Below are 13,890 nucleotides of genomic sequence, written 5' to 3'. Positions count from 1 at the left end.
TTACTGTAACTGTTACTGTTATGAGAACCCATTCACACAGATTATTTCATACTGGCTGATAATTCCTAAATAATACAAGCAGGCCGTTCCCTACCACAGACTTACTTTTCTTTGCTTTGACTTCCTCTTCCAACTTGATATAAAGGTATCTGGGGCTTTCTGGACAGAAGAGTAGCAGCAGACACTGCAGGAGAGCTGGTACGGCAGAGAGGCCGAGTAGGATGTGCCAGTGATCCTGGTTGCCCAGAATAAAGCTGAGGCCCGCAATCTGAAAAGACAAGGAGGGCGCTTGTGGGCGACACAGTACTTTGGGCCTGCCTTCTACAGCGGTTCATGAGAAAACGCATTAGCTTTTTAATAGTGATCCTTGACTGTTAGTTAATGGCGGCACAAAGGGGAGGCCATCGTTGAGTGAGTCCCATTTTAGTCAAGTCAAGAAAAGAATTGTGAGTAAAGAATTCATCTACACTTGTCTTCATACACACCAATTGGATGTTGATTCTGAACTCAACTCTTAAGAACACATTTGATATCAAAAGCAAAACATCCGGTGTTCTTGCAAGCAATCAGATGGAATTATACTCTTGGGATTGCTGCCAGGTGTGCTGATGTGTGTTTGTAACAGCAGCCCTGGGAGAATACAGAGACAGGCAGATCCTGGGAGCTAGGTGGCCAGTCAGTCTACCTGAAACAGCCAGCTCAGGCTCAGAGACTCAAAAACAAGGTGGAGAATGACAGAGCAGACACCTGACACCAGCTTCTAGCCTCTAAGCTGCGCCTGCACGTGGACATGAACGCGTGCACACATACAGGGACAGGGTGCATGATTTCAGGCTCTGCCTTAGAATCCCTCATGCAGAAATGAAGCATTTCACAGATAGGACAATTACATAATGACAATCAGCTTTATGACAACGATTACGTCATGATTTATTATATTTATGATACTCCTTAAGGGATTTGCAGACTTCCTTTTAGATATCGTAATTGGGGAATTCCAAAGATCCTTCTGGGGTCAAAGGGGAGCAGGGAGAGAGAGCCAGGTGGAGAAGGGTTTTGTAATAATTGTTTGAGTTTAAATTTCCAGATAACTCACTGAGAGCAAAGAAAACTCAGGCAGTCAAAAATCTGGAGTTGGCTAGTTGTTGAAATTCAAACATTAACTCCAGGACAGGATCAGGACTTTCACATGCATGGCCAAATCCCACCAACAACTCCAAGACGGTGCAAAGAGTGGTGATAATTCATGGTAGAGCCGTACAGCCTGCTGCTTATACAGCCTTTTTCTGCTGTTGGAAACAGCATCCCAGTCCCCATGGCCATGTCGTCTGCAATGAGAAGTTCTAGCAGGCCGAGGGGAGTTGAGGTAGAACGTGGTTACAGTAAGGGATGAGGAGATTTTACCTGACTAATAAGAATGCCTGTGACAATGGCCAGTTGGTGAAGCGTGCCCAGAGCACCCCTGAGCGTGGTTGGGGCAATCTCACCAATGTACATAGGGACCAGTCCTGAAATTAGCCCTGTGTGAGACACAAATACATAAATGTTAAAATGCAACCTGGGACATTTCAGTAACAATGACGTAGTTCAAAGACGACCAGTGTCCTTGCCGAATGTCACTCCCCAGATGTGTTGGAGGAAGCCCTTGTTCCCAAACACAGTTTATGCAGAAAAATTTGGATGATATTAGTTTATGCAGAAATCCTTGGTTGATATTATACTAAATGAAGGTGTAGCTGGAAGTATTAATGGAAAGAAATGTTTAGTTATATTTTTGGCAGTTTCCACCGCAGGGAAAAAAAAGAGAAGATTTTGCTTTAAAACTTTTCATGTTAGTGTTTAGTTCGTATCACAGTGGCTTAGGTTGCCTTGCGAAGGGAGCTCAGAGGATGTTTTAGTAATTATCTAGACGTACAGGATTAAAGGGAAGTGACATCAAGGAAAGCCAACTTCTTGCTAGAGGCAAGCAGTGACTCACAGTGGAGCAGAGCTCTGCCTAGCTGAGTCCACACCACAGGGGGATACTTGAAGATCTCTGTTGGGTGGTATCGAAGTGCAGAAGGGAGAAGAGGGCAAGGAACTCAAGGGCTTTCCCCCAGCTGCTCAGTAAGCACAAGCTAGCTTTATTGCATCAAAAATCTTAGGCTTCAGATGCTCACAAACTGAATCCAAGAACACATCGAAAAGATCATCCACCATGATCAAGTAGGCTTCGTCCCAGAGATGCAGGGATGGCTCAATATATGAGAATCTGTCAATGTAATCTACCGTATAAACAAACTGAAAGAAAAAAGTCACATGATCATCTCATTAGATGATGAGAAAGCCTTTGACAAAATCCAATACCCCTTCATGAGAAAAGTCTTGGAGAGATTAAGGATACAAGGGACATACCTAGACATAATAAAGTCAATTTATAGCAGGCCAGCATCAAACTAAAGGGGGAAAAATTCAAAGCAATTCTACTAAAATCAATATCTATTCAATACAATACTTGAAGTTTCAGCTATTGAGACAACTGAAGGAGACAACTAAAGAGGATACAGATTGCAAAGGAGGAAGTCAAAATATCACTATTTGTACACAATATGACAGTATACATAAGCGACCCCAAAAATTCTACCAGGGAACTCCTGCAGCTGATAAACACCTTCAGCAAAGTGGGTGGATACTCAAAAAACAATAACTCAAAAAAAAAAAATCAGTAGCCCTTCTATTTACAAATGACAAATGGACTGAGAAAGAAATCAGGGAAACAACACATCACACAATAGCCACAAATAATATAAAATATCTTGGGGATAACTTTAACCAAGCAAGTAAAAAACTTATATGGGGCTGGAGAGATGGCTCAGAGGTTAAGAGCACTGACTACTCTTCCAGAGGTCCTGAGTTCAATTCCCAGCAACCACGTGGTGGCTCACAACCATCTATAATGTGAACTGATGCCCTCTTCTGGTGTGCAAGCATATATGCAAGCAGAATATAATTAATAAATACATCTTTAAAAAAAAAAAAAAAAAACAAAAAAAAACTTATATGACAAAAACTTCAAGTAAAAAAGAAAGAAATTGAAGATATCAGAAGATGGAAAGATCTCCCGTACTCATGGACCAGGAATACTAACAGTAAAAATGGCCATCTTACCAAAAACAAGCTACAGACTTTATTTAAAAATAAACTTAAACACGAAGGTTTTGAAAAGTACTGAGCCATTATGCTTTCTACTATTTTTCTTTTTTTATTACATTGATTGGTTGGTTTAGTGTGTGTGTGTGTGTGTGTGTGTGTGTGTGTGTGTGTGTGTGTGTGTGTGTGTGTGTCCGTCCCTCTGTCCATGTGAAAGAGAAGAACTTGTGGGAGCCTGTTGTCTCTTTTCAAGCAGAACCCAGCAACTAAATTCAGCTTGTCAGCCTTTGTGGCAAATGCTTTTACTTGCTGTGCGTTCTCTCTGGCTCCTTCTTTTTAAAAATTGAACTCAGGGTGTGAGCTGTCGCGTAAATACTGGAGATTGAATCCAGGGTGTCTGGAAGAGCAGCCAATGCTCTTAGCCATAGAGCCATCTCTCCAGCACTCCTGTAGCTTTCCTAAACGCACAGAAAATTGGTTGTAAACGGTGGCATATGCAGGCATTTGTTAATTGCAGAGTTTGCTGTTTTCTCAAAAATTTAAAAATAAGATTTACTCCGGGCTTCTTATTTGAGGAATGCCCACCTTCTAAAGGAGAACAGATGGCCTTTGTAAAGGTACTTTTGTCAACTATTTTAAATATATAATTTAACACTCCAAATTCTTTTTAATGCCTCAAATGTATACTCACATAGTAGAATTTTAAATGTGACTCTATCTTGTGGCCTGTGGAGCTTGACTAAGAGAAAACCACATAGTTGGCCCTTTCTCTAACAGCAAATGCCTGTATTTGAAGGACAGTATGAGCCAGATAAGTTTGCAGGTCTGAGGTCACAGGAACTTCAGCTTAAATTCTGTTTCTTGTAATGTTTATCGAACTCTGGTACTCAGAATGCGGTGAGCCAAGCTTTAGATCATCGTGGAGAGTGCAAGGCACTTGGCGGTGCTCACTCCACCTCCTACAGAGCGTGTTTATAGCACTGGTTTTTAGTTTTGGAAAAAAAAAAGTGATGTTTTCCACATTGTGCTAAAAAGTGGGAGGGAGGAAGGGAGGGGGAGAGGGAGGGAGGGAGAGGGGGCATGATTTGAACCAGTTTCATAGTGCTATTATTCATCTTTTATAGGAGAGACCGAGGCTGAGTTTTAACTAATCTGTCCAAGGTAGAGATGACACCAGAGTTGACCCCTGTGACTCCACGGTGTGTCCACGCTGATCTGCCTCTCCTCTTTTAGTTGTTTGTGTTCTCATTGAAAATAATGAGAAGAGATATTTGACTACATTACGCTTTTGCTTCCTTTGATGATTGAAGACACGTGGAATTATCATCTTCTCCGTAGGTGAAAGGATGAGACGTAATCACAGAGATCATGCGTCCCCCTCGCCGTCTCTGTTCTCCCCGTCATGGATAATGTGTGCCCTTGAGGTCAGTCCCACTTTATGACAAACAGGGTGAAATGCCAGCACAGAGCCGCCAGCAGGAAGGGTCACTGACACCGGGGAGTCCAGCATCCATCCGTTTGTTTGCAGTTGAATTTTCCTATCTCTGTTCAGACTCCTGCCCCTGAAGGTTTGGAATCCTGTCTCCAAAAACTAGTGCCGCTTCTCAGATCAAAGTTCAGGGGAGGAGGGATTCCCTAGCTGTTTCTGTCCTATCCCTCTGCCTGTGGACACCACAGTTTCACTGCTGCCGCAGCCATGTCTGGAATCAAACAGCGCTAGGTATTAGGTAGTGTGGTCTAAGAGATGAGTCTGGGAGGCCAGGCCTTACCAATGAAAGACAGAGACACCCTAGCACAGGCCGTGCGTGCAGCGTTAGAGTCAGCAGGGAACAGTTTCCAGCTGTTGGTTACAGCACAGGAATGGTAGAACTAGCTAGTGTTTCTCTACAGCTCATCTCTCCCATGCTATGCCCGACACTTCACATATATTCTCCCAGTTCCACCAGAGGCAGATGTTACTGTCATCTTCATTTCACAGATGAGGAAGGATAGCATTAGTTAAATAACGCGCCTGAGAGCAAAGAGCTGGAAGTGCTGCTATTGGAGTGGGCTGGCACAGACAGCATCCCAGTTCACTCTGACTGTGCCCCACCGCTTTCCTTCTGTCGTGACGTGTTACACCCACAAGTCCCTGCCTAGCCTCACTTTCAGACAACGGATCATGTGCACGTGTGTCACTCACCACAGTACAGCCCTGATACGCTTCTTCCAGCAATGATGAGGATGTGTGACGGTCCAAATTTGGAACACCCCATCAAGAGGGCTCCAGTCAATGAGAGACTGTTTGCTGCCAACATAGCTTTGATCCTAAAATTAAAAAAAAAAAATTAAACTCAACACCAAAATGTGAAGAAATGAGTTGTCTTCAGACCATGTTGAGTCTTTCACCTGTGAATAATTATTTTTAGTTTTGCTTAGAAGCTAGTTCAGGATTCTTGAAGTGTGCCTGCTGCTCCTTATCTGAGCTGAGGCAGGAGCACCCCAGTACTGTTGATGATGGGAGACTTTTCCTCCACCTTCTTCGTATTTTCATAGACACAGTCCCTTTGTTTTGCTTTGTTTTTGTGTCTTGGAGATGAGGGACTCACTCTCTAGCTTTGGCTAACTGGACCTTAGCCCAGGTTATCCTTGAGCTCTAAGAGATCACGCTGCCTCAGCCTCCAGAGTGCTGAGATGACGGGTGTCAGTTCAAGATGGTGGACACTCTGGGTCCTTTTTGGTGGTCGACTTTTCTATGACTTGTTTGTTTTAAAGAGCAGTGTTTGGGTGACAGAAAAGCTGACTTCTGCGTTTGTTGCCCATCATTTGTCTCTTGTTGATGGTATAGAGGTTGTTAGTTGCTGCTTCAAACTCAGTTCCTTTTGTGTATTGTTTGGAAGTAAATTAAAATGTTCTTCTAAAGATTGTCACAATAATAGTTATCCTCATTTTCCCACAAGGCCGACATATTTCTTTTTAAAATCTATGAATTAATATTAGCCAAATGTAAAGAATTACATTTTTTTGAGACAGACTCTCATTCCAGAGTCTAGGCTAGAGGCAAATTCACTCCATGGTCTAGCCTGGCCTTGAAGTCTCTCTCAGCCTCTGGAGTGTTGCGCATATAGGCATGAGACACCACAGCCACCTGCTATAAAATAGATGTAAAGCTGACAATAGCAGCTCAAACATCACTAACAAAACTGGTCCCATGAAAACCACACACAAGCATTGTTGAAAGTTAAGTCAGCAGTAATGACCCTGGCACAAGAATATAAGCAGGCAGGTTTGGCAGTGTTCATGCCACAAGGATGTGCACTTTCCTTGCTGTGTCCATGCTGTCATTTTGTCTATCAGTGTCTCAGACTAATGACAAGCAGACTTTGCTGAGCAAATATCTCTAAGTCCAAATATACTTCTTCCTTAGAAAATAAAACTAGGTGTTTACACCATGGGAATTGCCTTGTAGCCAGGCCGAATGGTGTCTCTCAAGATCCCAAGTCCTGGTCCTCAGGCTGCATAAACGTCACTGTATGCAGCAGAAGGAGTTTGCAGTTTTGCTTACAGTAGCAGTCCTGGACAGGGATAGTCTTGAGATACGCAGATAAACTCAAGGAAATGGAAGGTGCTCTCATAAGAACAAGGCAGAAGAGAAGGAGAAGACGTCAGAGAAGTGGAGAGTGGTGGGAACCCCTTCTAAGATGCTGTGCTTGATGGTTTTAACATCAACTTGACACAAGCTAGAGTCATCTGAGACGAGGGAGCCTCAATTAAGAAAATGCCCCCATAAGATCAGGCTGTAGGCAAGCCCATAGGGCATTTTCTTAATTAGCGATTAATGGGGGATGGCAGAGCCCATTTGGATGGTGCCATCTCTGAGTGGGTGTTTCTGGCTCACCAAGCCAGGAGGAACAAGCCCGTAAGCAACTCCCCTCCATGGCCTCTGCATCAGCTCCAGGTTCTTACCCTGTCTGAGTTCCTGTCCTGACCTCCTTGGGTGATGAGCAGTGCTATGGAAATGTAAGCTGAATAAACCCTTTTATCCCTCAAGTTTCTTTGGTCATGGTGTTTTATCACAGTAATAGTAATTCTAACTAAGATAGAAGTTGGTACCAGGAGTGGGGTATTGCTCTGACAGACCTGACCATGTCTTTGGGAGGACCGTGGAAGGACTTTGGAATTTGGGGCTAGAAAAGTGATTGGATGTTGAGAGTTCAATGGGCTCTTCTGCAGGAGCATCGAAGATAAAAACATTGGTGGCAATGCAGAAGATGGCGGCCTTGCTTGAGAAGTTTCAGAGGGAAGTTTAAAGATTCTGTTGGGGCCATTTGTTATTTTAAATTAAGGTTCTGTGGTTCTGGTTAGCTGGAGCTGAAGAAGCGGCTGTCATCCACAAGATACTGGAACTACCTTAGCTCAGCTAGGTTGGCTGGAGCTGAGAACTTAGCAGTGACTAAGGAGGCTAGCATCGTGGAGATGAAATCTTCCAGGAAGTGCTTCCTGAGAGTAAACAGAAGCTGCGTTCCAGGCGTTCAAGGCTGTACCTCATGCTAACAGCTGAACTCGGTAGTGTAAGAGTCACGCAGGTGGTCCTGGATTTGAAGGCATGAAGGGGTCATAAAAAGCACCTGAGAGCTGGCTCTATTAGAGGCAAGGAAAGGCCATTGGTGAAGGTACAGCCATAGTGGCAGTTGAAGGCTCAGCGTAGAAGACGTAATGCAGAGAAACTGAGGTTGGCATCCCAGAGAGAGCCTATGAGAGGCTATCCGTGAAAGTGCAGCCCAGTTGCAGCAGAAGTTCCTAGCATTATGTAGGTGCCAGTACCATGGATGACCATCAAAACCAGCAGTGGAAGTACAGTGGAGCCTGCCCGAGCTTAAGAAGACAAGCTATGTGTGCCGCAGAGGGTGACGTGGGAGGAATGACCTGAGCCATTTGGAGGAAAAGACAGTGAAACCCAGATATTGGACATGGAATTATTTCTATAGCTGGAGTCTGGTTTTGTTGTGTCCAGATTGTGTCTCTGCCCTAGTTCTTCCCTCTTAAAATTTGATTTTATTACAGGAGCCCACAGTTAAGACATTTCCAACTTTTAAAAGAGATTTTGGATTTTAAGAGCGAATGGACATGTTAAAGGGACTGACTGTTTAATGTGTTTGACTTTGTTAAGACCATGGGACTTTTAAAGGTGGGGAGGAGCTGAGAGCCAGGGATGAGGCAGGGTGCTATTCAGTGGAGAGGACAAGGCAGGGTTTGCCCCTTGGAGGTTCCAGAAGGAACCAGGCCTCCTGACACCTTGGCTTCAGCCAAGTATAATGGGTGTTGGAGTTCTTAAAGAAAATCAATTTGTGTTGTTTGGGCCGCTAAGCTGGTGATCATTCATTACGGTGGCATAAGGGTGTAAGGACATCACCAGCTACCTTAGAGTAGGCAGTGTTCTAGCTCTGGATAGCAACCCCCAAGCTGCAGTGCCGAGACCCAGGTGAAGGGCGACTCTCTGCTCAGACTACTAGGCAAGAACAGAGGATGTGCAAATTCAATAGTTTACCCTACGATGTTGTTACAGCTGGATAGAGTCTATCCTGTCAGGCAGGGCAAAGACAGAAAGCAGAAGATTGGGCCAGAGTCATAGTGGAGCAAGGGCCCCATGAGGCCACATCCCTGCCTGGGATCCATAGGCAGCAAGTGCTTGCTGGAAGAAAGGGAGGGTTTTGTTCAGCGGTATAACAACTGTTAGGTTGCTCATGCTCCTGAAAAAAAAAAAAAGCATTCCTCTGTGCTCTTCTAAGTTACCTTAATTAAACTCATTGATTCACTAAGAAAGAAAAAGAAAGGAATAAACAAACAAACAAACAAACAAAAACCAAAGGAAAGGAATTCATTGTTAAGAAGAAGGGGTCTAAAAAAAGGAAGAAGAAGAAGAAGAAGGAGTCTGAGAGAGAAAAACAGATCTAGTGGGACAAGGGGGAATGCTGGCAGTAAACATGGTAAATACATTATGTACATGATGAAGCTGTCATAATTAAACCCAGTACTCTGTAAATTTTATAGTCAGGTAAGGCAGCGCACTAATTTAATTCCAGTACTTGGGAGGCAGAGGCAGGCAGATCACATATAAAACCAGCTTCTTTTGTGAATAGTCAGTTTTTTACATTTTTATTGTTTCTTGAGTTTTACATAATTTTAGTAGAAGAAAGTATTGGAATTTTAATAACTAGTGAGTCCAAGGCTACAATTTATAGTAGGAAATGAAAAGGTGAAATGAATTAGAAGATAGCATTATTATGCTAATTATCAAATTCCTTTTTTCTCTTTCAATTTTTTTTTTGCATTTCCTAAATTTCCCATGTGTTAATTCTATTGTGAAAATAAAAGGTAATTAACGCACACACACAAAACTGGATTCAGGTAACAGGAAATCAGTGTAAAACATAACAACTTGCTATTCTGACTTTATCAGAAGCCCTAAAACTTTTGCACATCTGTTGGTAAATGTATGAAGGCTACCGACTCCACCGATTGTTGCTGTTTAGAAATTTGAGTGTGTGTGTCTGCGTGTGGGTATGTGCAAGTGTGAGTGGAGGTGCTTTTGGTGGCTTTGAGTGTGAACCTGATTACTGGTAGCTAGAGTTGCAGGCAGTGGGTCCTGGGAACCAAGTTCAGGACCACTGCAAGCAGAGCATTCACACCTCTTGGCCACTAAGTCATGCCTCCCCTCAGGACACTGATGTTTTTAATCTAAAACATGGCGCAGGAACTCGAGTTCCGCAGTGCCTCATTAGCTCCCTCTCGAGGTGGGGCTTGGGATAGCATCAGGTTGACAACAGGAGGTGGAAGCCATGTGCCTTGTGTGCAGCGATCTGTCGGGATATTAATGTGGCCACAGGACTTGCCTAACTCGAGTGTCGAATTTTAATTAAAAAAAAAACCCATGCTTGAGAAGTAGTGTAATGTGGTGGGACTTTCCTTGTGAGATTTAAACCTTACAAAGTCAGAGGATCAAGCTCTCTGGAACTATCCACAGAGTTCACCTTTTGGCCCACACTTCCACAGCAACTGAGACTTGGTAGATGGTTATAACAACATTTTCTATTGATTAGGCCCAATAGTGACCTAGCTCAGAGGATTATGTTGAAAAGCCACATCAAAACTATCCCACACATGGGAAGATGGTATCTCTCCATAAAAGTCTCAGCAGTAACAAACTATCAAAGCTGTACTTATATTTATTTATATAGCTTACCTTCCAAGCTTGTCGCCTAGCCACCCACCGAAGAACGAGGCGACCATTCCACCCACTGCGAAGCTGGACACAGACAGAGACCAGAGCATAGTGACGATGTGGGCGGATGCTGCAGGCCCGTCTTCCTCCCAGGACGCTGGTGTGCCATATGCTGGCGTGACTATGAATGGGGTGTCTGTGCTGTTGACAGCATAGTTACCAATAGCTCTTCGATCATCTAGTTCAACACCCAAAACATGTCGGTAATGGGACAGTATTACCTGAGGAAGTGAGAAGGAAATCCATGACCTCAACATCCCACAGAGGGCATTTGATATGCCTTTGAATGTTTGTTATCCTAGTTACATGAGCTGCATCATACAGCTATGGGTAGCCTGATTTACAGTTGGTCGTGTCCTATGATAGAGGTGACAAACACAGCCAACGGGAGTGAGATGGGAGCAGATGCCTGAAAGAAGTGTATTTTATCTTCTATTTTCTCAATGGACAAGTGCAAATTTTAGGCTCATGAAAAAGTGTGATTTAAAAAAGACCCTCAAGTGTTACTCAACCAGGAGAAAGTGCCAGTGGGGGGGGGGGATCCCTGTTCTTAGCTCTGACTCGGAGGCTTGGGCTGAGGGAGGGGCGATCTCAGCGTAGCCTTTCTTCTGGTAAGATTAGAGAGGGAGGTTTGAGTGGGGTGTGAAAAGGGCCTTCCAGAAAGGAAGGGTTTCTAGGTTGCTCTGGAGTTTGGGAGGCTTGCCGAATTGGCACCGCCTTTCACCATCCATTGGAAGACAGCTGCTCTGGTGTCCCGGCCGCCAGTGTTACTCCCCAGGAGCCAGAACAAGAGGCGTGGCACACTTAGCATGATGTGCACTTAATAAGAAGACATCTCCTCAGGCCAAGGAGCCCAAGGAACAACAGTCCTTATCAGCGAATGGACTGTGGCCAGCACGCATTCCAGTTCATACCCTGTGGCACCTTACATTTCTCTTAGAACCATAGGAAAAGCAGATAAGATGATAAAGTGTGATGGATGTACTTAGGGCACTCATCACCCCTGCAGTTCCCTTTTTCTTATTGCACCCCTTCCCGGGGTGTGTTTGCTCCCAGTCTGAGTTGGGGCACAAGGACCTGGGTCCTGGTCCTCTAACTAAAGGACTGTTGCGTGTGGGAAGAGTGAGCGCTCTCCCTGAGCATCCACTGCAGAACAGAGAGCAGATACATAGAATACGGACAGAAATGGCAGGAATCATCCTACGTGCTTCCTTACAAAGTGCGCCGCCCCCCCCCCCCCCGTAGTACTTTCTCCATCACAATAGAGAAGATCCAAACCCCTTGACTGTCCATCTAGCTTTTGTTTTGCAGAAGGGCCGGCCATGGGCACAGGTAGAGGGAAGGACAGCCATTGTTCTATGTTAGGTTTCTGAAGTTCCTAATCTACCATAAAAACGTGTCTAAGGTTGGGATGATGCAAATCAGTAGGTGCTTATGGCTGTGCATTGAATGGAACACGCCCTTCCGTTGTTTGTTCTTGTTCCCTGACATTTTTTCATTCATGCGTGGGAGACAACTGTTACTGAATTCTTTCCTTTAGACTTCCTGAGCAGGGGGTATTGAGTTAGCATTTTTTCTGAGCTCAGACAGCAGCAGTGTCAGAGATAAAACATTATGCACTGTGTTTCTTTCTTTCTTTTTTTTTTTTTTTTGACTTACAAGGTTGTTAACCCATGAGTCAAGGCCAATCAATGCACATTGTACCTGGTGGCCTGGGATCACTGCATGTCTCCCATGTGGACAGATTATCTCAGTGTGTGAGGAACAGACGATACTCTGGGCAGGAGGAAATGACAGAACCCAAAGAACTGTATGCATTTCACTTGCCTCTTGAGGTGCATTGATCACGCCAATGTCATATCCAAACTGGAAGGAGCCCAGCACAGCTGTGAAGACGGTGAAAGCCAAGGTCCCAGTGATCTGAGGGATGAAAAACAAAGCTGGGAAGCCCCATTCCTGGCGCCCCACCTCCCGTCTGCACAGCATGGACGTCTTTCCCTCCCACAGCCATTCACAGTAGCCCTGTGCTCCACAGCAAAGGGGTTGTGTGTAAGGGGACTGTGAAAGCTGGTCACCCTTTTCCTTATATTGCTAAAACCTAAAGAAAAAAATAACTCACAAAACAAACAAACAAACAAAACTCAGTAGGATGGCTTTTCTAGGGTACAAACTTAACATTCTCTTTGTTTCTTATACACTTGGCATGTACACACACACACACACAGACACACACAGACACACACACATACCACACACACACACACACACACACACACATACACACATGCACACACACACACACACACACATACACACACACACACACACACACACACACACACACACACAGAGAGAGAGAGAGAGAGAGAAGAGGAGCACAGAGAGGTAGACAAGACAGGAAGACATCGTAGACCAGGCAGGTTCTGAATTCCCGGGTCTGCAGCTGAGGATGACCTTGAACTTCTGATCTCCGTCTTCACCTCCAGACTGCTAGAACTACAGGCATGCACCACCGTGCCCAGTTTATGGCCTGCTAGGGGACAGACGCATGCCTTCATTCATCTCAGCTGAACACTTCAGCCCCATGTTAGAGGGAGAAAGAACTGCCAGCCCAGAAACAGTCGTGCAGCCGTGTTAGTAAGAGATGGGAGCTTTCTAGACAGCTCCACACTACAAAAGCAGCCGAGAGTCATCACCTTTATCGTTATCTGTACCGCATCAAGGCAGGAACACCATCCGGGATGCCCCAGGACCGAGCATAGCGTTGTGAGCTAAGCTACATTGCTTTCCCTCCAACTTGAGGAAGCTACACTAACGGCCGAGCATTTGGCTCACAGCCACTCATTCAGCCAGCTGGCGGGAAGCACATGGATGCACAGGTCAGGCAGCTTAGAACAGCCACTCGCAGAAAGAACCCAAGTGCCATTCAGCAGGGATGGTCAAATAGACTCACTCATATCATGATACACGTCAGATACGTACAACACGCTATGCAACAACTCAAAAGGATAACGTGAACAAATGTGTTGACCTTTGCTGTTGTTTGCTTTAGTGGTTGCTGAGACAAGGCCTTACTGTACAGCCCTGGATACCTTGGAACAAATAACGTAGACCAGGCTGGCCTCAGACTTACAGAGATCCTCCTGCCTCTGCCTCCAGAGTGCTGGAGTTAAAGGAACGGAGTACTATGCCTAGCCTGAAGTGTTTTTAAATGGTAAGTGAAACTGTAAACCTTACTAAGTGATTAATTATATGATTGATTCATTGATTTTTTTTTCTTACAGTGCTAGGCATCAGTCCCGGTGCCTTATGCATGCTAGGGAAAAGCTCTGCCTGTAAGCTGCAGTTCTAGCTCATTCATGTTTTTAAAAGGACTCACACACAAATGCTATTTGACTTGTACATAAATGAGTCTTTGAAAAATAAATAAAAATGTGAATCTTTTGACAAAAAACATAGGGCTAGAAAAGTGGAGGTAAAAGGAATATTCTTAAAATGAT

At 44.4% G+C, this 13,890-nt stretch overlaps 1 protein-coding gene across 1 annotated transcript in view; it reads right to left on the bottom strand.

The window, feature by feature from the left end:
• SLC2A2 (solute carrier family 2 member 2) overlaps nucleotides 1-13,890 on the bottom strand; it is a 30,058-nt gene that overhangs the window by 11,486 nt on the left and 4,682 nt on the right. Inside the window, exons 2-6 of the mRNA XM_084769736.1 lie at nucleotides 12,218-12,310; nucleotides 10,352-10,611; nucleotides 5,312-5,436; nucleotides 1,405-1,520; nucleotides 106-268 (exon numbers count right to left, since the gene is read on the bottom strand). Coding sequence (XP_084625862.1) covers nucleotides 106-268; nucleotides 1,405-1,520; nucleotides 5,312-5,436; nucleotides 10,352-10,611; nucleotides 12,218-12,310 — 757 coding nt within the window. The remainder of the gene's footprint in view (nucleotides 1-105; nucleotides 269-1,404; nucleotides 1,521-5,311; nucleotides 5,437-10,351; nucleotides 10,612-12,217; nucleotides 12,311-13,890) is intronic.

This window comes from Acomys minous (assembly GCF_964271855.1).
Source record: "Acomys minous genome assembly, chromosome: 19".
In the NCBI taxonomy this organism is placed as follows: domain Eukaryota; kingdom Metazoa; phylum Chordata; class Mammalia; order Rodentia; family Muridae; genus Acomys; species Acomys minous.
This window is presented reverse-complemented; position numbering and strand designations above follow the sequence as displayed.